Consider the following 21,638-nt stretch of genomic DNA (forward strand, 5'->3'; position numbering starts at 1 on the left):
AAAAAAAAAAAAAAAAAAAAAAAAAAGAAGTGTGACAAAGGAGGGAGCATAGTGATCCCAGGGGTGACATCAGGGATGGCTTCCCAGAGGAGGTGACACATGAACTAAAATGGAAGGGTGAGGGGAAGCTGGAGTTGAGGGATTTGCAGTGCTGGAGTCGGGCAAGGCTCCTGCAAGGGGCTGGGGCCACCTGGCTGGCTGGGTTCTGTGGGTACAGGAATAGCCATAACTCACTGTTCTGAACAGCCTGAGGGCAGGAGCTGGGTTGATGGTCCTTTCCTCCAACCCTGCCCAGCACGGGGCCTGGTGCAGAGTAGCTTTGGGTAATAGGTGGGCGATCCGACATGGGCTCCAGAGCATGGGCATCTGCTGATCCTAGATGCTCAGAGTCGATGGCCTGAGATGCCACTGGCTTCCTTTATGGCACATACGGATGGATGGGCAGCTGAGGCCCAGAGGACAAAGTGTCTTGTTCAAGGTCATACAGCCAGCCAGCATCAGAGGTGGAGTAGGAGCCCTCACCTGCCAGGCTGACCTCAGCTTCCCTACTCCTTTGTTCAGACTTCAAATGGAAAATCCCATACCAGAGAGGTGCCTCTACTAGGAGGAGATGAGCAGGAACTGAGGCCAAGAAGGCCTCCATCCCCTCCCTCACCTCCAACACCTTCAGGGGCTCATTCCAACTGCTGCTCCCTCCCTCCTCGTGGAGGCCTCAAATCCCCACCCATGGCACACAGCCCAGCTTTCTGGAAATCCCCTTTAGGCTAGGATGAGCCCCCCCCCCCCGCCCCCAATTCTGTCCTTCTCCTGCCCCCAAAGCAGGGCTGCCAGCAAGGTTTGGTGAACTGGTTTGGCTAAATCCTGAGGCCAGAAAAATCTCCGCTCTTGTCAGAAGAGGGCAGAGGGAGTGCCTCCCCTTACCCAGCTGTCCCCCGGAAATCCCCCTGTCCTCAACCCTCAAAGCTGTCTCAGCTGCTCCTGGGCTGTCACATGCCTATGAAAACTGATGAGAGGAGGCATTGTATATTGTGTGGGCCATGGTGAAGGTGCTGGTATGGGGAGAGCAGGTATCCACACCTTCACCTTCTGTCCGCATGTCTGCAGACCCGGCAGACCCCATGGCCACCTCCAGCCCCTTGGCCGACTTGGGGGAGAAGTAGGTAGCAGCAGCTTCCTGGGGCAGGAGCGTTAAATCATTGTCCCACTCTCCTACTGTTACACTCCACTGTCTCTCTGGTTTTGTGTCTCCTGCCCTCGGGGGCTGGTTCATCAAAGGTTGTCAGCTCTACTCACAGGGTGCCCAGCCCTGTGATTGTCACGAGGGGGACAGAGACAGCTCAGCTTGCAAAGGGTTTAAGCCCCAAATCTTCTGGCAAAGTGCATAATTCCCAGGAGGCTGCTGCAGGTCGGGCCTCCTGTCTGCTTAGGACAGCCCTCTCCTCCAAGCTTCTGGCTGGGCCAGGTCTTTACCACCATCCAAGAAAATTACAAGGCACTCAAGTCCAATGTTGTAGTTTCCAGGAGTTCTAGTCTTCCATACAAGCTCCCTTGTTCCCATGGTCCTACCCCGGGCTCTCTTACGCTCTTGGCTGGGGGTAGTACTCTTCCTCTAGGATCCTGAAGTCCCGCATAGCCTCTGTAGTGAAAGAACGTGAGAGAGACTGGGACTCTCCTGTCCGAGCCTCTTTACTTCTCCCAGAACTTAACCAACATCACCACCACCTCTGCCAGCGGGCGAGCCCCACTGTCTCTGCTTCCACCAGCTTCTCTATTCAGCACCACAGCATGCCTGCTGTGTGCCTCACACTGTGCTATGCTTGGGCTTACTAAGGGGAGGGAGGCGATCACTGTTCTGAACTGGTTTTCTGGTTGGAAAGGGAGAGACCAAAAGGTACTGCTGTCTTGAGACAAGTGTTGGGATGGTGTTACACAGGGTGCTGGGGGGCCCTGGGGTGTGATCGGTTCTATCAGAGGGCGGCACTAGTGCCAGTGGGAGCACAGAGGGCTGAGCTGCGGGAGGAGGGGTGCAAGGAAGACTTCCTGGAGGAACAGATTGTCCAGCAGGGTATTGAGGCGGAATCTTCCAGGCAACGGTGGAGGAGGAAGCATGTGGGAAGGCCTGGAGGTGTATAGTGGGAGTTGGGGTGGTGGCAAGAAGCAGGGGTGTGGTGGGAGATGAGGTTGAACTAGGGGCAGGGCAGTTGTTGCAAGGCCTCTTGCAAAAGCCGAGGCACCAGCTGCCCTCCAGACATCCCTTGAAGCTCTTTGCATACCTGCCCAACTCATGCTAAGAGATCTGGATGTTATCCTCGAGTGTGCTTTCTGCTTCTCCACACTACCTTTCCCCTTTATGGGCCCCCTCTGTAAAATAAGGGAATTGGGCTAGAAGATACTCCGAGGTCTCTTCCAGCTTTGATGCTAGGATCCTCTACTCGGTGCAGAGCAGGTGCCTGGTACACACCGTTTGGTACATGGTTTATGTTTGACAAGTGTTTCTGGACCCGGATGGATGAATAAAATATATTCCCTCAGGGACTGCATTATTGTTAACCTCAAACTTAGCAAGGCATGGGCCTTAGGGAGGGTGGGGGCCAGCTTTGACTCCCCCATTTTGCAGGTAGGGACAGGGTGCCCTGGAGCTACTGGGCACAAGAGGCAGCACAGTGTAGTGGAGGGGCTGGCCCAGGTGGCAGAAAGGATGAGCAATGGGGTTTAGAACTGAGGGCTCTAGACACCCAGCCCAGCTACACCACCCTGCCCCACCTTGGAGACAGGGCAGAGCAATGGTAAAGGAGAGTCACTTCCCAGGCTGCTGGGCTCTGGGCATAAGGGCACTTGTGAGGACACAGAGGTGAGGACAGCCTGGCAGCCTGGAAAGGTTTCTGGAAGAGGTGAAGCCTGGCCTAGGTTTGAAAAATGAAAGACTTATACGGGGGGAGATGAGTGAGGGGCACACAGATGTGGGTGGCTTCACATACGTTTACCTACATACTCCATTACTTAACACTCGCAGACACAGTGTGACAGAGCCAGTCACAATTACACAGGCAGATAGGCAAAAGCACACAGCCAGACTCCCTGTGGATATAGGCACACAGTCACACACACAGATGATCACACAGAGAGATCCAAGCATTCAGGGTCACAGATACATATACACAGGTACACAACTACACAGCCACATTCAAGCACACAATTACCAAGGCCCAGTTACTGGCATAGGCACAGATAAACTGGAAGGGTAGTAGCATGGGCAGGGGGTATTGGAGTCAGTCTGGGTCTGAGTCCTAGTTCTGAGCTTACTGCTTTTTGACTTTGGGCGAGCTGGCTGACTTCATGGAACCTCAATTTCCCCATCTGTAAAATGGGGATGATAAAAGTACCTACCTTATAGGATTGTTTTGTGGCATGAAAGTAGTCATACCAACACCTGGCACATAGCGCTATATAAAAGGGCGCTGTTATTTTGAACACGATTACCACAGAAGTACAGACAGATCGATACATTTGTACACAACAGGCACAGACAGGAGATACACACAGACGCGTGACACTCACGGGGTGGGGGCTGGTGGGCTCTAGCAGTAGCGGGGCTCAGGATCCCGCCTGTCGGGGGCCCTGCTCCGACTTCTCCGGGCTCCCCTGCAGTCCTCAAGAGAGGCGGCCCCTGGGCTGGGAGAGCGGGCCACCCGCCTGCCCCACCTGGACACACCGGCCTTTTCCGAGCGCTCTGGGTGGAGCGGCTCAGCTGGTCTCCCAGGTCCTGGGAGGGGCGGAGCCTACGGGATGCGCGCCAGGCCCCGCCCCTCCGCCGTCCCCGCCCCCGGCCCGGCCATTGGCCGCAGAGCCCGGAGGCGTGGCTGAGCTGGGGCTGGGGGCGCTTGCGGTGGCCGTCCGCGCGTCTCTCTGCCTCCCTCCCGGGGCTGCGGGCCCGGCGGCCGGGCTGGTTGGGCTGCGCTAGGGTTTCCGCTCCGGCTCCCGCGCCCGCCATGGGCAACTCACACCACAAGAGGAAGGCCCCCAGCGGCCCCCGGGCCCGCAGCTTCTGGCGGTTCGGGCGGTCGGCGAAGCGGCCGGCAGGTAGGGGCCGGGGGTGGGGGCGGGGCAGGCGGGGAGGAGGGTCTCCCTGCCGCAGCCGCCGCCACCGCTGCTGCCCCCTCCCGGGGCTTGGTGGGTGTGAGTGTGGGGGCCCGGGAATCCCCCGCACAGACCCCACCCCTCACATGCGCAAAAAAGCACACGTACATACGAATACCCCCGGGCGGGCACGCGTACATGTTCACAATTTTTACAGCCACACACAACACCCACTCAAATGCACGGACATGCAGGCAGAATCACATACACATTCACACCCACCGCATCGCTGTAGGACGCACAGAACCTGAGACACAGGTACATATCCCTAGGTATACGGTTCATACTACCACGCGAATTCTACCCCTCGCGCAGATTTCGCACACACACACCAGTCATGTAGGTACAGTTGCCCAGCGGCTTAGGCACACACATGTACACATGGGTTCAGAACTGCACAGCCAACGAGACTCCCACATTCAGGCTCAAAGGCAGACCCTAAGGCGCTTGTACACATACACACACTCAACACTTGTTAGCCCCCAACAGGCTGAAAGTTTGCAGGAGGGAGGGGAGACAAAGGTGCAGGGGAGAAGCAAGAAAACAGGGGCTAGAGACTTCGGGCCGCCTCCATCTGGCGTGATCGCGAGTCGGACTGGTTCTCTGCGCTCCCTCCCCGCCCCCACCTGCGTTGCCGCTGCCTCTCGTCCCCCTTCCCCCCACCCGCGGTACCCGTGGTCACTGCCGCATGTCCCCCCTTTCAGTGCAGCCACCGAGCTGGAACGCAGCCCTTCCCGGCGTGCTGCGGGATCCCTCCGCGGGTCACATTCCTGCCTCCAAGTGGGGGGTGGGTGGAGGGGGAGAATAGAGAAAAGGCCTCCAACCCTAACGCTGAGAAATAGGATTCCTGGTTTTCCCCAGCAGGTGCGACGGTTCAGGGTATCTCCCAGAGCCCCAGGGGGTGCTGGACGAGGGGCTGTGGAGGGTGGCTAGTTCCCTTATCTTGTGAATCCAGATCTGGGGTGGGGGCATGGGGATAGATCTACTCCTTCCCCTGAGGAAGATAAGGGGTTCCCAACAGAGGCGGCTGTTCATTCTAGTCTTTGGGAGTGAAAGAATTTGGGAGAAAGTGGGGTGGGGTTGTTTTCTGCTGTGGTGAGGGAATCCACCCATGTCTTCCTAGGGTGGCCCACATTCCTAGAGGTTCTGAAATGAGCCCGATGATCTCATCCCTCCACACAGGGGGTGACAGGAAGAACCTGGGCTGGGAATTAGGGGGTCTGGGTTTTCTGTGTGGCTCCGGTATGGGCTCTGGTGACCTTGAGCAAATTGCTTTTTCACTTCTCTGGACCTCCTGGCTTCCACAGAGGGGCCTGCCAATGGATTTAGGCGGGGGCGTAGCTTGGGTGACTTCTGGGACCCTTACAGTTCTGTCTAGCCATGTTGTGGATAAAGAGACTGAGGTCTGGAGAAGGTGGGCTTGTGCAAGGTCATTTGCCAGTAGTGGTTTGAAGAATAATCATCATAATCAAAGTAACAGCAGGAAAGGGTTAATCAAGTTCTGGTAGGCTCTCTGAGGGTTCCTCAGAAGGTGGATTGATGAGAGGCTCCAGGACCTTCCAGTAGTCTCCCTGTCCTGGCAATCCTGAAATCCTGGATGTGTCCACCTGTCCCTTCTTGGATTCGGCACCGAGGGGTGGGGCTGGGGTTCCGCCTGCTCTCCTGTGGTCACCACTAATCTGATGGTTTCCTGAGAACCAACTGTGAGTCCGGACTTGTGACCATTTGTGGTGGGAGAGAGAGAGAGATGAAGAGGCCTGTGTTTACAGTCTTTCCCACTAGCCCTTGTGCTTTTAGTTCCTGCTGAACTCAGGGACTAACCAGGCTTTAAGGTGGTCCTAAAAAACCAGAAAGCAATGTCAAGGCAACATAGAAGTAAGTGTGGGAGCTGAGGAATATCAAAAGGCTTTCGGGTTGGGGTTCTAGAAGACGGGGGAAATGGTCTTAATTTGGTCTGTGAAGTAACTACAGGGTTGGAATGAGTCCTGAATTATCGATTAAATGAGATGACCAGGAGTGCCCTTCAGCTCTGGGGAATTGATATTGGTCATGAGCAAAGGCATAGAGTTGAACTTGAGAGTGGGGGCTGGAGAGAAATGTAGTTGAGGCGCCTTCCTTTTCTTGGGAAGAGAAGGAGTTCCATTGGGAGTGCAAACTTCCATCCCTTTGGTCTTACTTGTGCCGAGGATTCCTAAGGCTTCCCCAGCCTGGGCCTCTGCTGTCGCATGCCCAGGTATGGGACTGGGGTTTGAGTACTTATCCATTTGATTCATCTGTGAGAAGATGAGGGAGAGAATGCAAGGCCAGCAGAGAGGGCTGGAGTCTATAGGTCATCGGGAGCCAGTGAAGGTGTTTGAGCAAGGGAGGAGCCTACGTAAGTGGTGTGTTGGGAAGATGGCGCCAGAGCGGGGGCAGGTGCAGGCAGGACAGGTTGGGGGTGGAGTGGTGAGAGTGGAAGCTCCAGAGAGCAGTCTGGAGGCTATTGCAGTAATCCAGGGGAGAGGTTGTGGGGTGAGGGCTGGGGACAGGGTGGGGGCTGTGGGAGTGGAGAGGAGTGGCAGCTGGAGAGACACTGCAGAGGAGGTGGCAAAAGTGATAGGACCTGGGATTAATCAGGAATAAGGCCCAGAGAGGGCTGTAAAGGCTCTGTGCTTGGCTGCTTGGTTCGGGGACGGTGACAGGAATAATAACTCAGAGCTAAAAATAAGGGCCTAAGCTGAACCCTTTACATTGGTTAATCCATTTGTCCCCCAACAGTCTTCCAAGCTAGAAGCCATTATGGTCCCCATTTTACAAGTGAGGAACCTGGAGCTTAGAGAAGTGAAGTCACTTGCCCAAGGCCACTCAGCAAGGAGGTGGCTGAGATTCAAACCAAGCCTGTCAGATTCTGAAACCTGTGCCCTTAATCAGTTTAGCAGTAGATGGGTTTCTTATGATTGAGGGGTCTGCAGATCCTCTGGGCAGAGAAAGCCTGAGGTCCGGGGCTTTAGACTCCTTAGGGAGCACAAGTGAAAGAAGTGCTGTGAGAGAGGGGCAGGGGTTGAGGACGAGGCATTGAGGCTCCCCAAGGGCTTGGAGAGGGAGCAGGTGGGAAATGAGAGGAGAACTGAGATTTAAGGACCTTCTCACTGCAGGAAAGATCCTGTAACCTGCTGGGATTGTTTGGCCTTGGATCTCAGGAATCTAACCCCATCCTCCCCTCCCCAGGCCCCCAGGTCCTGGGCAGTTTGGGGCATTGGTGGAAGATGTGAATTGGGGGCCCAGGGAACATCCCCAGCATACCACCCTCTTTTTCCCGACATTGTTCTGTGAGGTTTATACACATGCCCTCCTTCCCCCCCGCCCCCCAGCCCTTACCCCTGTGGTCCCCTTTGCAGATGAGGCGATTGAGGGAATGGACTGAGTCACTGGTGGAGTCAGACCACCCGGAATTCTTTTCTTCCCTCCCCTCTGCCTCTGTGCCTGGAGTGCCAGGGGCCTTTGGAAGGTCCCAAAGCTGGGAAAAAATCCTGCTTCTCTTACCCCTCCATCCCCCCACCCCAGCATCTCCCTTTCTCCTCCACTTTCCTAGAGGAGACCAACTATAAGTCTGGACTTGATTGTGGAAACCCTGGGCTTCCAGACAAGGGGCTGACCCAGCCCTCTCTGGTCTGAGGGATCCGAGATAAGGTGAACTTCCTTGCTGCCCCAGGCCCTGACCTAAAGTGGGGGACCACTACCCTCCTAGGGACAGAGCCCTGTATGCTGAGGGACCTTTAGAGATCAGCTCTCCAACCCTCCCATCTCACAGATGAAGACACTGAGGCTCGGGAACGGGCACGGCCTGGCTCTGCATCGTGCTGCAGCTGAGGGGCAGGGAGATCTCAAATCTGACTCCCAGGGCTATGGGGTCTCTGGTCTGGTCCTGCAATTCCTTTCCTTCTGGAACAGAAGGGTTACACCTGGGTCACTGACGAGCTGATAGGGAGCTCTTGTTAAGTGTCCCTTATCAGAGCTTATCTTAATAATGGTCCTTAATGCCACTTGGGATTTGAAGAGAGCTCTGGCAGCAGGTGCAGCAGAGGCCTCTGGAGGCATGGGCTCACACACCTTGACTCTGTCAGTCACCGGCTGTGTGACCCTAGGTTAGTCACTCACCCTGAGTGCCTCTGGATGGCGAGGGGGATTTCGTGATACCATGTGTGTCTCAATTAGTTGGCCCTGGATAAATGTGAGTTTGTTATCGTGTCATGAGTGGAAAGGCAGGGGGGCCTGAGCACAACCTTCACCCATCCCTCCACCCTGGGGAGGCGGAGCCTCCCTCTGAGCACCACACTTTGTGTTTGCCCTTGGTTGTGTGCCTTTGGCTTTCCCAGGCACCCGGTGAGGTGGGTGTGAGTCCTGCCGCTGAGGCCCAAAGAGGCTGATTCATTCGTGCAAGGCCTCTCTAATCCAGACCTCCTGACTCCCAGGCCTTTTCTCTCTTTGACTTCATTGTGGCTGCCTCTCAAGCCATCTGTAAAATAGGGATAATCGTGCCTTGAAAGAACAAAGGAAAGGGCTCTTGGAAATTCAGACTCGTACCCTGGCCGAAAGAGATTATGTCATTGTCAGGAGCAGATACTGACCCGGAAACTCGTTATGACATTTATTAATATTATTGTAGCTAATTCCTCCCCGCACTGCTGCTGGTTCCCCCAGGCGCCCGAGGCGTGGGATCCTCCTCTCCTTGTCAGGGCCACTCCCTGCCCCCCTATATTTACCTTAGAACCGGCCTGTCAGCTCCGCAGCTCTGCTGTAGGGCGGGGCTTCCTACCGAGGGAAGAAGGAGGGGGATTTCCCTTCTGTAGAGGTGGGGTGTAGAGGTCCCCCTCTTTGGGCAGGAACTCGGGTTGCAGCCCTCCTGATCCCGTAACTTCCTCAGACTTAAGACCATAAAAGCATTGGAGTGAGACCCAAGTTCGACTGTGGGCGCAGGCACTTCCTGTTTTGGTGACCTTGAGCAAGTCACTTTCCCTGGAGCCTCCTTGTACTCATTAAAAAGGGAAGTCATACATGGCTTTCAGGTTTCTTGTTGGATGTTCTGGGAGACTAAAGAGAAAGAAACCTTCACCTGAAGGTTTTTGTGATGTTCATGTCCCTTTGTCTTGTCTCTAAGTGAATAAAGTCTCCATGTGTTCTGGGTCCGCTCCTATTGGAAGGCCCTAGTTTGTTCACTAGAACAGAGAGTTTGAGACTTAGTATCTCTGAACACTCTGAATCCTGGCTCCCAGGCTGGCCTGCCATCCACTGTGGTGGTGGGAGAGCGGGGTCAGGCCCAGGCCCAGGCCCAGGCCAGGGCCCCGGGCCCTGGGCCCAGAGGGTTCCAGCTCCTGAGCAAGGCCACCTGGGCTGCTGTGCCCTCCCCCCTCATTCCTCTCCCCTGAGTCAGGCCAGCCTGGCTGTGGGCGCGCCACCACCCCCGCCCCTTGCTCTGGAATGGGGCAGGTTGAGGCCTCACCCCGTGGAGGATGTTGCCAAAACAGTGTGTACGCATGCGCACAAATGTGCACTTGGCCTTGGGGGTTGGGGGCTCCCTCCGCCTTTCCTCCCTGTCCCTGGGGCTCAGGAAAGCCCCAGAGTAGTGGGTACATGCACCTGCCTTTGTGTATACACAGCCACCTGGCTGGGCCCTATGTGAGTCTGCAGTGTGTGAGGAGGACCTGGGTTCAGGTGCCCTGGGTATGCTTTGTGGATGTGGTCCTGAGAGCATGCATGCACCTGTTTGTGGGTGGCGGGGCCAGTGGGACATTTTGGAGGCCCCTGTGCCCAGAACCTCTGCTGGTGGACTAGATCCGACTTCCTGAACTTGGCTGGTGTGCTTCCTGGTGTGCCCTTCATGTGAGGGGCGTGGCCAAGAGCAAGGTGTCTTCTCTGATCCCGGAAGCTTCCTTCCTCAGAAAGGTGGGGGAGGAGGGGAGGCGGGGAGGCGGAGGCGGAGGCTGGTGGTAAGCCTCAGCCCTAGGCTGTACCTCTGGACTGTGCCAGGGCAGAAGGTCCTGGAACAAGGACTCTTAAGTGCGGCCTTGGGCGAGGTCCTTCTACTCTCTCAGCCCATTTCTTTGTGAGGAGCCCGCCTGCCACCTGAGATTCAGGTTGCTGAGCCCCTCCCTGAGCAAGTTGCAGGTGTTCAGACCTGAGCCTTGCGTGGCTCTGAGAGACCTCAAGGTCTGTCTGGTGTGTGTGTGGGGGGCGGGGGGTGTGTTGCTGGAGCAACCAGATGTTATCAAGTGTGAGAACCTTGGATCCTCTGGGAATTTGCAGCTGTGGCCCTGACTGCCAGCTGGGGAACTGGGACCTTGAGCTGCTGTTCCCGTTCGCCCTGAGTGGAGCTCAGCCCTGAGTTCCCCTGGTTAGGGGAAACTGAGGATGACTGTGCCCTGCATGGTTAAAGGCATCAGTTTAGGAGCCAGCCTGAGCTTGGGAAGTCACCAAGCTCTCCGAGCCGCACCAGTCCAGGATCAGTTATGGGAGAGTATGTTTGAGAACCTGCCTTGAATGGCTGTTGGAAGATCTCTGAGGGCAGAGACTGTTTGCCTTCCCCCAGCCCCTGGCATTAATCACCCTGCAAGTGTGGGGCTACTGCTCCTTGTGTCTGAGCAGGACTAATAAGGGGCAGATGGGTTTGGCCTAAGAGAGGATCTAGGGGAGGATGTGGCCAAGAAATCTCGAATTTGTGGGGATGATAGGGTCTCCCTTCAGAGGAGAGATCAGGTTTGTAGCTGGACCAGAAGACAACATAGTTTTGGGGTTCAAGTTATCCTCAGGGCAAATGCTACCTTGCCCTTCCCAGCTTGCCCTTTCTGGCCTCCATTTCCTCATCTGTCAAATGGGGATAAAAGTGCCTACTTCTTAGGATTGTTGTTTGGATTTCAATGATTTGTGGCCTTACAGACTATCCAGCTGCTCAGAAGTTTGTTCTCCAGAGAGCAAGGGCTCAGCCTCTGCTTGAGTGGTCTCTGAGTGGTGGGGCAGCAAATGGGGAAGGGGCAGCAGAGGGATCTCGTTTGTGGCGGGGGAGCCACTGTGAATTCTTCGCCACTCAGGGAGAAAGGTGCTGTGAGAGCGTGGTGTCCTGAGGTGAGTCTGGGGACAGCACTTTACAGGCTGTCTCTTCAACAGCCTCAGCTCCTCTTTCTGGAGTTGCCCAAGGGGATCTCAGCGCTGTCGTTACCCAGAGTAACCTTTCATGCTGACCTCCGGGGCCCCACCTGACCTGGCTCCTGCCATTCTCTCCCTTGCTCACCGTATTTCCGCCCCTCTGGCCCCCGTTTTCTGTTGTGAGATACCTACCCCTACCCCACTGCTGTCTCGAGGCCTTTCCACTTGCTGCTGTCTCTCTCCAGAAGGTTCTGTGCCCAGCACTTGCCCTGGCTGGGTCCTTCACCTTCTGCAGGCCTTGGTTCCAATGGCCTTTCCTTAGACTTTCCTTCATGCCCCCTAGAGGCACCCCCTTCCCTATCATAGCTCCTCAGTCTTAACTAATCTAAAATTGTGCTGTTGGTCTACCTCACTGATGTATTTGTCAAATGTTTATTGAACTCACGGAATGACAGGCCCTGATGTAGGTGTTCAGGTGAACAAGATAAAGTTCTCCATTCGCTAGAGCTTCCATATTAGCTTAATAAATACTTGATGGTTGAATGAATGTGTGCAAAAGTCTTATAAGGAGTTCATTGGTTTTGTTTCCATATGAAGTCATGACTTGTGTGTGATGGAGCTGAATTTGAACTTGGAGCTGACTTCCCTCCAGTTACCTCTTCCTACCCCTCATTTTTACTGCCCTTACCTATGACCGGTTGTTTCATTTTGTTTGGTTTTGGCTAATTCTGTTCTGTCTCTGCCTGGTGATCCAACAGTCACCAAGTCACAGAGTGGGCCAGTGGGAAGGATCCTGGGCTGGAGGAACTAGAGGAATACCATGAAGCCTGGCTCTGCTGTGTGACCTTGGAGAGTTCACAGTGTTTCTCTGGGCTGCTTCCCACAAGACCAAAGTGGGAAGAAATTCCTTGGGAAGGCATGGGTCTGAACATACACACGAGGAGTTGTTCCCACCAAGCCTCGGTGTTTCTGCTCTGGACATCTCCCTGGCCTCCCTGTGTCCCGTGTCCTGGCTGGCTCCCACCCCTCCAGGGGGCTTTGCCAAAGAACTTGACATCACAGGCAGTTCTGGGCTTCTGCCAGGCTGTTCCACCTCTGAGTTCCTTCCCCAGGGAATGACCCTCACCAACCAAGAGGACTTGGGGTTGGGCATCATGCCAAGTGTAGTCCAGTGGTTCTTCCACTATCCATCTGGCAGCTGGGACCCCTGCCATGGCTTTGGCTCCTGACTGTTTAGAAAAGAGCTTAGGGACGGCCTGCCCCCAGGGACTGAGTAGCTTCAGCCCTGCTAGTTATACTCTCCACCAGAGCCAAGCATCCGCAGACTCGGGGTCTCAGTTTCCCCGTCAGAATCTGGGATGGTACCTGCCTCTGTGCTCCGCTTGAGGGGCGGGGTCTGTGGGTGGGCGGGGTCCGTGGCGCAGGTGGGCGGAGGAGCAGGAGAGCAGCCCCTCCCCCTCCCTTGCCTGGAGTCGGCTCTGCAGCTGGGCGGGCGACTCGCACCGTTTGGTGCTGGGTTATGGTGAAGGCGGTGCCTGGTGTTCTGGAGAGGTCGGAATAGGGGACGGCCCTAGTGTTGCCCGCAGTCATGGTGGTGTTCCTGGGCCGCCGCCTCCCGGTGCTCCTCGGGCTCTTTAAGAAGAAGGGTGAGTGGGTGTGGCTGGGGAGGGGGAGAGGAGGGACCCTGACACCTCCATTTACTAGACCTTTCTGTAAAAAGGGGGATCAAGGCCGGGGAAGGGTAATGGGTGGGGGATGGGGAGCAGTAATGAGGCCAGACCGCCCTGCACTCCAATGTGCCTTTGTCCAGCGGCTTTTCCACTGCCTTTGTCTGGTCCCTGCTTGCTGGGGTTTGGGAAGATGGATCCAGGTGTCTCTGACCTTGAAACCTGCAGCCCTTGGTTGAGACTGCTTCCTCCAGGGGTACCCCCACTGTAGTGGGTGCATCCTAATGTTTCAGTTCTGAGAGGCAGAGCACCCCCCTGTGACCCCAGGTCAGTCAGATGTGTGGGAGGATGAGATGTGGGAAGCAGAGTAGAGAGGAAAGTAGTGCTGCTGGAATTTGGGGCATGATCTTCAAAATGCTGTTTAGAGGCGGAGGGCTGGGCGGTGGAGAAGCTTTTTGGGGGGTATCTTCCTACTTTCTGCTTCTAGGAAATGGGCTTTTAGGCCTGGATTAAGACACGGGGACCAGAGTTTATTGGACTTCTGCGGGGAGGACAGAGGGACCTCACTTCGAGTGTGATTCAGGAATCCCCTCTGGGAGTCTGGAGTGCAGTCCTGGCACTGACCCTAATTTGCTGGATGACCTTAGGCAAGGCCTTTCCTTTTCAGTCCTGTTTCCCCAACTTGTAAAATTCAGGAATTAGGCGAGACCCAGTGGGTTGGGTTGTCAGAGACCTAGGACTGTTGACCTTGGAGGGTTCCCCACCGGTTCCCTGGGCAGGAGCTGGCTGTTGAAAAATGGGCTGAGGAGGTAGGAACAGGCAGGTGTCGGAGCTGAAGACCCTGATCGTGGGGTGTGGCCCTTTAAAGGGGTTGTTTTGTTCCTGCCCCTCTACAAGGTGCTGCCAAGGTCACATGATCCTCCCCGTGCTTTTGCTTATGTTGTGGGTTCCATTTAAAGGGGGGCTGGGTCTGCAGAGTGCTGACACAGCCCCTCATTCCCAGGATTAGATGACCAGCTTCCCCATGGGCGGGGCCTGTAATAGGATCCTTTGTAATGGATCCCTGGCTCCTCGGCTCCAGGGGTGGGGCCTCTGGGAAGTGGGGGTAATGCCTAGGGCTGTTCTCCCAAGAGAGTCTGGGGCTGCCTTGTCTGGGGGTCCAGGGCCCCTGGGGCCACCTTCTCCCCTCCCCATCCTTCCACTAAGGGACAGCCACATGGGTGAGTAGGGGACACAGAGGCCATGTCTTGTTTTGTCCCTCCTCCCAGGACTTCCTGGGAATTCTGGTTAGGTTAGGACTGCTGTTAGCCCACAGCTCTTCCTAGTGTCCCACAGAGTCTTGGACCTGGGCTAGCGGTGTGTTTTAAAGGGGTGGTTGGTTTTCCATAAAGTGGAGCTTGTGCTCTGGAGACAACAGAAATGTATTTGCTGTGGGCTGTGCATATATTGGGGTGCTTTGTGTCGGGCCCTGAGTGGCGTGTGGATACAGTTGTGTGTGTATTTGGGTACTGTTTGTATGTGTGCAGAATGGGGACTGTGGCTGTTGTGTGTATATGTGGGGCCCCCGTGTTTGATACTGGTTTCCAATGTGTTTATACTTGGGTGCTGTTTGTTAGTGTACCTCCTGAAGCCTGTGGTAATTCTGTGCTTGTACGGTGGGCTTGTGTGCCCCGGGTCAGACACAAGCACACTTGGGAAGAGTTTGTATATGAACATGGGGGCTGTGTGTTTTGCGTGTATAGATCAGAAGTGTGAGTTGTGGTGCGACTGGGGAAGTAGGCACTGTGGGTACTTCTGGGGGCTGTGTGTGGTCTTGGGACTGCGGGTGGGGCCCGTACATCACCAGGACCCAGTGGCTCTCAAGCCTCACTTCTCTTCCTCCTCCATCCCACTAGGCTCTGCCAAGGCCGAGAGTGACAAACGTCTAAGTGGCGGGCCTGGCCAGGGGCCGGGCTCTGTAGTGGAGGAGCACCAGGACAATGTCTTCTTCCCCAGCGGGCGGCCGCCTCACCTGGAAGAGCTGCATACACAGGCCCAGGAGGGGCTCCGTTCTCTGCAGCAGCAAGGTAACCTTCCCCGTCCACGACCACTCTTGGCTCCCAAGGTCAGGGGCCTAGCCCAACACACCTCTCTGGTGTCTTCCAGAAAAACAGAAACTGAATAAGGGCAGCTGGGACCATGGAGACACCCAGAGCATCCAGGTGAGCCTGGCCCCCAGCTCAGTCCTGACTCTCTGCTCTCCTCTCCCTGCTTCATCTCTGGCAAGTCTGGCTTTGAGCGCTTCTGGATCTCAGTTTCCTTGTATTGTGAAGGGGGTAGACTAGGTGACCCCTAAGGGCTAGTCCAGCTGGTGTCTGCTTAGTGCTGGGCGAAGAGGGAAAATCAGAGTTCAGAGCTCCAAAGGGGAGCCCTGAAAAGGCAACAGCAGGAGACCCACATAGGCTTCTGGGCCTCATCTCCTTCTTCCCCCAACAGTCTTCCCGGATGGGGCCGGACGAAGATAGCATCTCCTTCTGCAGCCAGACCACATCCTACACGGCTGAGAGCTCCACGGCAGAGGACGCGCTCTCCATCCGCTCAGAGATGATCCAGCGCAAAGGTGTCTGCCCGCCAGTCAGGATTCTCAGATGGGCTGAGGGGTGTTGGGCACTGTCTGGGGTCCCAGCCCCTGTAGCTTTCCCCTTCTGCCTCCTACTCTAGCACCCCTCAAGGGTCTGTGAGTCAGTGAACTCAGGAAACACAGTATCCTGTGTTTCTTGGAGACTCGTGATGTACACAGACTGCAAAACAAGACACTCAGGAGTCAGGAAACCTGGGTTTGAGCCGGTGTTGCTTTTTCCCAGCTGGGTGACCTTGGGCCAACTCTCTACCACTCCGATCTTCATTTGATGTTCTATAAAACGAGGATCAGAGTACTTCCGTTGTCGGAGTGAATGCCAAGTGTTTAGCATGCTGACTAACACATAATAATCGTTCGCTAAATGGAAATTATCCTCGGCCTCGAAAGCCTTCCAGAAGTCATACAGAGAAGAAGTGTGTATCTTTGTTTAACCTCGCTTTGCCCACGCCTACTTGATTATGGAAATCTGTTTTTGCAGAGCTCTTACTTCTTATTCTGCGAAAGCAGGCGCTCTGCAGAATGTGCCCTGAGACCTGCGCTAACGGTTTCTCTCCCCTGGACTGGCCCCTAGGCTCTACCTTCCGACCCCATGACTCATTTTCCAAATCCTCTGGGAAGTCGGGGCGGCGGCGCCGCGAGAGGCGGAGCACGGTGCTGGGACTGCCTCAGCATGTGCAGAAGGAACTCGGTGAGCCCCCAAGCAGGAGGGTGGCGGTGGGGATGGTGGGAACTCCGGCAGAACCCTCTGCTGACTCCCGTGTCCTCCCTGTCCCTCGTAGGCCTGCGGCACGAGCGTGAGGCACCAGGTACTCCTCGGCCTCCTGGTCCTCGGGATGCGGTGCGCATCCCCACAGTGGACGGCCGCCCCATGGGCCCGGCCTCGGGGACTGGGGCCCGGGTGTCCCTGCAGGCGCTGGAGGCTCAGGCCGAGGCTGGTGCCGAGGCGGAGGCCATGCTGCAGCGCCACATTGACCGCATCTACCGGGATGACACCCTTGTTGGGCGGTCCACGGGGCCCCGGCCCCCACCGGTGACCCGGCCTATGTCCCTAGCGGTGCCTGGACTGACTGGAGGGGCAGGGCCGCCGGAGCCCCTGAGCCCAGCCATGTCTATCTCGCCCCAGGCCACCTACTTGTCAAAACTGATTCCGCACGCTGTCCTGCCACCCACGGTGGATGTGGTGGCCCTGGGCCGCTGCAGCCTGCGTACGCTGAGCCGCTGCAGTCTGCTGTCCGCCAGCCCGGCCTCCGTGCGCTCGCTGGGCCGCTTCTCCTCCGCCTCCAGTCCCCGGCCCCGCAGCCGCCACCCGTCCTCCTCCAGTGACACCTGGAGCCACTCCCAGTCCTCCGAGACCATCGTGTCTGATGGCTCCACCTTGTCCTCGAAGGGTGGCTCTGACGGCCTGCCAGAGGGCTCTGTGGCTAGCAGTGGTGTGGCGCCCCCTCCCCAGGGGGGCAGTGGGCGTGGCTCGCCCAGCGGGGGCAGCACAGCCGAGGCCTCAGACACTGCCAGCATTCGCAGCAGTGGGCAGTTGTCTGGCCGGAGTGTGTCCCTACGTAAGCTGAAGCGGCCCCCCCCACCTCCCCGCCGGACTTACTCGCTCCATCAGCGGGGCTCGGCAGCCCCCGATGGGCTCTTGGGGTTGCCGCCCAAGCCTGAACGGAAGCAGCAGCAGCCACAGCTGCCCCGGCCCCCCACCACCGGTGGGTCAGAAGTGATGGGGGCAGCCCCCTGTCCCTCCAACTCAGCAGGCGTCTGGGTGCCCGGCTTGTCTCCGGGTGGCTCCCGGCGTCCCCCGTGCTCTCCAGAACGGACGCTCTCACCCTCCAGTGGGTACTCGAGCCAAAGTGGTACCCCTACCCTCCCTCCCAAGGGTCTCGCAGGACCCCCTGCTTCCCCGGGCAAGGCCCAACCCCCTAAACCAGAGCGTGTCACTTCCCTTCGGTCTCCTGGGGCCTCTGTCTCCTCCTCTCTGACGTCTCTGTGTTCCTCGTCCTCTGACCCGGCCCCCTCAGACCGTTCTGGTACACAGGTGTTGACCACCCTGGGGGATAGGTTTGCCATACCTCCTCACCCCAAGGTGCCTGCGCCCTTCTCCCCACCCCCTTCCAAGTCCAAGAGTCATAACCTAGCAGTTCCTGCTCCAGTTACTCCTGCTGTGGTCTCTGGGCCCGTCTCTGCCACTGACGTGGGTCCCGAGCCTCTGCCAGTGCCACAGACATCCCTGATGCCACCACAGGAGTCTCCTGTTGCCTCCAAAGACAAGTCACCCCCACCGTCCCCGCCCCCTTCCTACCATCCTCCCCCGCCACCCACTAAAAAGCCAGAGGTGGTCGAGGCCCTGTCTGCCCCAGAGATTGCAGAGGAGCCCCTCCAAGACCCCAGCTGGCCCCCACCCCCGCCTCCTGCACCTGAGGAGCAGGACCTGTCCATGGCGGACTTCCCCCCACCTGAGGAGGCCTTCTTCCCTGTGGCTGGCCCTGAGCCAGCAGGCCCTTCAGGCCTCGCAGAGCCCTTCGGTTCCCCGGCTGCTTCGTCCTTCTCGGTTACTGTCTCTTCCCAGAGCCAGCTCCTTGGTTCCCCAGAGCCACCACCTCCAGCTCCGCCAGCGCCCCCCCCTCCTGGTTCTGACCCAGGGCTTGTGGCCAAAGTCCCTCGGAAGGAACCAACGGGCTGCAGCAAAGGCAGTGCAGCTCCCCGGGAGGATGCCGGTGCGCCCCTGGTCACCCCCTCACTCCTGCAGATGGTGCGGCTGCGCTCTGTGGGTGCTCCTGTGGGAGCGGCAACCCCGGCAGCCGGGCCTTCTGCCCCCCAGAAGCCGCTACGAAGGGCCCTGTCGGGGCGGGCCAGCCCGGCGCCTGCCCCCTCCTCAGGGCTCCATGCTGCTGTCCGACTCAAGGCCTCCAGTCTGGCAGCCAGCGGGGACCCTGGGAGTGCCCAGCCGAATGGACCACCTGAGGTGGAGCCACGGTCTCCCCAGTCCCCTGCCTCAATGGCCAGCTTCATCTTCTCCAAGGGTACCAAGAAGCTGCAGCTGGAGCGGCCGGTGTCCCCCGAGGCCCGGGCTGACCTCCAACGGAACCTGGTGGCTGAACTTCGGAACATCTCAGAGCAGCGGTCACCCCAAGCCCCAAAGAAGCCACCTAAAGCTCCCCCACCTGTGGCCCGCAAGCCCTCTGGGGGGGTCCCACCATCCACCTCCCCTACCTTTGCTCGGGCTGAGTCTCTTCCTGGCCCTCCCACCAATGGGATCCTTCATGCTGAGGACAGGACTAAGGGGGAGCTGGCAGAGAATGGAAGTGTCGTGCAGCTGGTGGGGTCCCAGGAGCAGAAGCTGGCCCCGCCTGGCTCAGGTACGTTGGACTGTGTGTATGTGTGGGGGGGTCCCCATCACTGGTGATGGCAAAGAGGTGCCTCAAGTCCCACTACTAGGGATTTGTCACTGGATTTCAGATTTTTCTGGTCTCAGGCTGCCTGGGAATGATAGGCTGTCACCCCTGATCAGTGGAGGGGGGGGAGAGGAGGTGCCGTGGGCCATCCAGAACCGAGCTGGGAGGCCTCTGGCTGAGTGTCCCTTCCTTTTCTCACCGCAGACCCACAGAAAGAGCTGGTCTGACCACCAGGCACCTCGCTGGCACTGCTGACCCATCCCAGGAATACAATCTCAGGGACCTGAGCAGCTCCAAGGACAAGAGGATACAGCAGACACTTAACCTAGTAGAGAGGATGCCTGCAGCCTTAACCTTCACAGCCTTCGATATTTATGCAAGCCTGGTGTTGATCCCGTCCTCCAAGTCATCCGGTTCATGCCTTTTCCCCCTGAATGGATTCCCTTCTGGCTGCTGCTGCTTGTCTTGGCCTTAGCCTCATCTTGAAGGAGGTAGCTGGTGGGAGCGGGTGGCTGCGCCCCCTGCTGGCCATGAGGCCACACAGTTGGGAGCAGAGCGCCTCACTTGAGTTTCTTTCCTCCCCCCACACCCATGTCCAAATCATGCACATACTGTAGTCCGGAATCAAAGCACTTTTGAAAAGCAGCTGCATGTCCATCTTCCAGGGCCCATGAAGCCGCATTCCAAGGGCCTGTTTACATGGCAGCAGCATCAGTCCCTGGTAGCACACCCATAGCTGGGACCAATCTGTTCCCTCCCTCCGAGCCAGTGTGCCCATTTCTTAGTTCTTGGAGGTGGGCGAGTCATCGTATCCCCACAGGCTTCTCCAGGCTGGAGGCAGGAGCGGGGCTGTGGAATTCCAAAGCACAAAAGGTGCAGCAGGGGGTTAGCCCTCCTGTGCCTCAACTTACCACCAACCACCCTCCTTGCCTTCAAGTTACGCCAGGTGCTCCATGCAGGGGACAGGAAGTGGGAGACTGCCAGGGCCCGAATGGGGATGGGGGAGAAGAGCCAGCAGGGAGGTCCACAGGCCCTCTGTCTTCAGAGAGTGGGAGAACAGAATCTGGACACATCTTGGGCATTTGGTAATGCCAAGCATCCGCCACTTGTTTCACGCAGTCAGGTTGGGGTGGGCAGGAACAACACTTCCGAGGCAGTGTGGCAAAGCTGTGTCCTTTCCAGCTGGGCAGGAAGTCCTGAGGAGGTGGGTGGTGGGATGTGGCCCTGGGGGAACACTTGTTTGAGCCCAGACCTGGCCCTACAGATGACATTCTGGGACCTTTCTGTTTACTCAGCACTTGTTCTCTTTAGCTGCCTTTCAACACAGGTGGTTTCGCAGGGAGAGCGGACGCTGAGTGACAAGGCTGGGAAGCCAAAGGTGCATTCTATTCCACTCTCTTCCCTAGTCAATGAAGGGGAGGGGGTTCAGTGCTCCTAGGGAGCAGGCTGGGTGATTGCCCCCTAGCCGTCAGCCTCTGCTACTGATCTCATCTCTAGGAATTTTAATGACCTATTTCCAGACTGTGCCACCTCTCTAGGTAAGCTGGCTTCCCCGCTGGCCCCGGCGCCTCCCTCCATAGTAGTGTGGCGCCCCCCCTGGGGACCACCCCTTCTGTCCTGATCCTCTTTCCTCAACAGTGACTTGGGCTTGAGCCTGGCAAGGAACCTCACTTTTAGCTGCTGCTCTGGAGAGACTGAACCCCTCCAGAACAAGAGCTGGGAGCATAGGGGATGCGGTACTAGAGCCCAGGTTCCCCTGGCCCTCCCTCATTGCTGTTGTCTCCCTGTAGCTGTCAGCCAAGGTGGTTCCCTCGCCTTGGGTGAGGGAGAGCAGCTGCTGGGTATCTGTTGCATCTGCCCACTGAGCTGGGGAACGAGGGTAGTCGGTATGTACTGCTCCGCTCAGAGTTCCTGATCCAACCCCCTGGGAACCAAGACCAGGCCAAGGCTCCATGAGAGCAGGCCCTGGCAGCAGCCCTGGAGCTGCTGGAGGTGGGAGGGAGCCCAGCTTCTGTGTTTTCTTGACCCGCCCCCCCCTCCCCTCTCAATATTACTTGAGCTCCTTATCCTCAGCTAGAATTTTCCGAGCTTGTTTCCCCACTGGGTGGGACAGAGTACAAAGGAGAAGGGAGGATCTAGAAGAGGCAACCCTTCTTTGTCCTCTGGGGTAAATGAGCTTGACCTAGTGCAAATGGAGAGACCAAAAGCCTCTGATTTTTAATTTCCATAAAATGTTAGAGAGAGAAGTATATATATATTTCTTTAAATTTTTGAGTCTTTGATATGTCTATACCAACAATTCATTCCCTCTCCCCTGAAGCCTGAGTGAGACACATGAAAAAGCTGTGTGTTTCATTCAAAGGTATTAATTAAATGATTAAAACTTGGCTGTGGTCTGCTGCTTCTTAAGAGGGGAGGGACAGGGGTTGGAGTTGGGGTCTGGTCCATTATTAGGAGAGAAAACATGCTTTCTGCCTCCTCTAAGCACTGGACCCCACAGGGGCCTCTTCTGCTTTTTTTTTTGCTTGACTCTTAAGCAGGCTCTGCATCCAGGGCGGAGCCTGATGCAGGGCTTCATCTCAAAACCCTGAGATCCTGACCTGAGTGGAAATCAAGTCTGGCGCTCAATTGACAGAGCCATCCAGACACCCCGGCCTCTTCTGCTTTTATCGCCAAAGGAAAAGTCAAAGTGTCTACGATCTACCC

General features: G+C 56.9%; 1 protein-coding gene across 4 annotated transcripts in view; it reads left to right on the top strand.

Moving 5' to 3' along the window:
• NHSL3 (NHS like 3) overlaps nucleotides 1-21,319 on the top strand; it is a 27,537-nt gene extending 6,218 nt beyond the window's left edge. For 2 of the 4 annotated variants that reach the window (XM_059377063.1, XM_059377064.1), the window contains exons 2-7: nucleotides 14,819-14,989; nucleotides 15,069-15,124; nucleotides 15,399-15,522; nucleotides 16,115-16,231; nucleotides 16,323-18,896; nucleotides 19,137-21,319. In XM_059377063.1, coding sequence (XP_059233046.1) covers nucleotides 14,819-14,989; nucleotides 15,069-15,124; nucleotides 15,399-15,522; nucleotides 16,115-16,231; nucleotides 16,323-18,896; nucleotides 19,137-19,159 — 3,065 coding nt within the window. In that variant the 3' untranslated portion in view covers nucleotides 19,160-21,319. Of the gene's footprint in view, nucleotides 1-3,858; nucleotides 4,081-12,739; nucleotides 12,903-14,818; nucleotides 14,990-15,068; nucleotides 15,125-15,398; nucleotides 15,523-16,114; nucleotides 16,232-16,322; nucleotides 18,897-19,136 lie in introns of those variants that run through there. The other 2 variants (XM_059377065.1, XM_059377066.1) reach the window with 2 other exon arrangements.
• The last annotated feature ends 319 nt before the right edge of the window (nucleotides 21,320-21,638 follow it).

This window comes from Mustela nigripes, chromosome 14, assembly GCF_022355385.1.
Source record: "Mustela nigripes isolate SB6536 chromosome 14, MUSNIG.SB6536, whole genome shotgun sequence".
NCBI lineage: Eukaryota > Metazoa > Chordata > Mammalia > Carnivora > Mustelidae > Mustela > Mustela nigripes.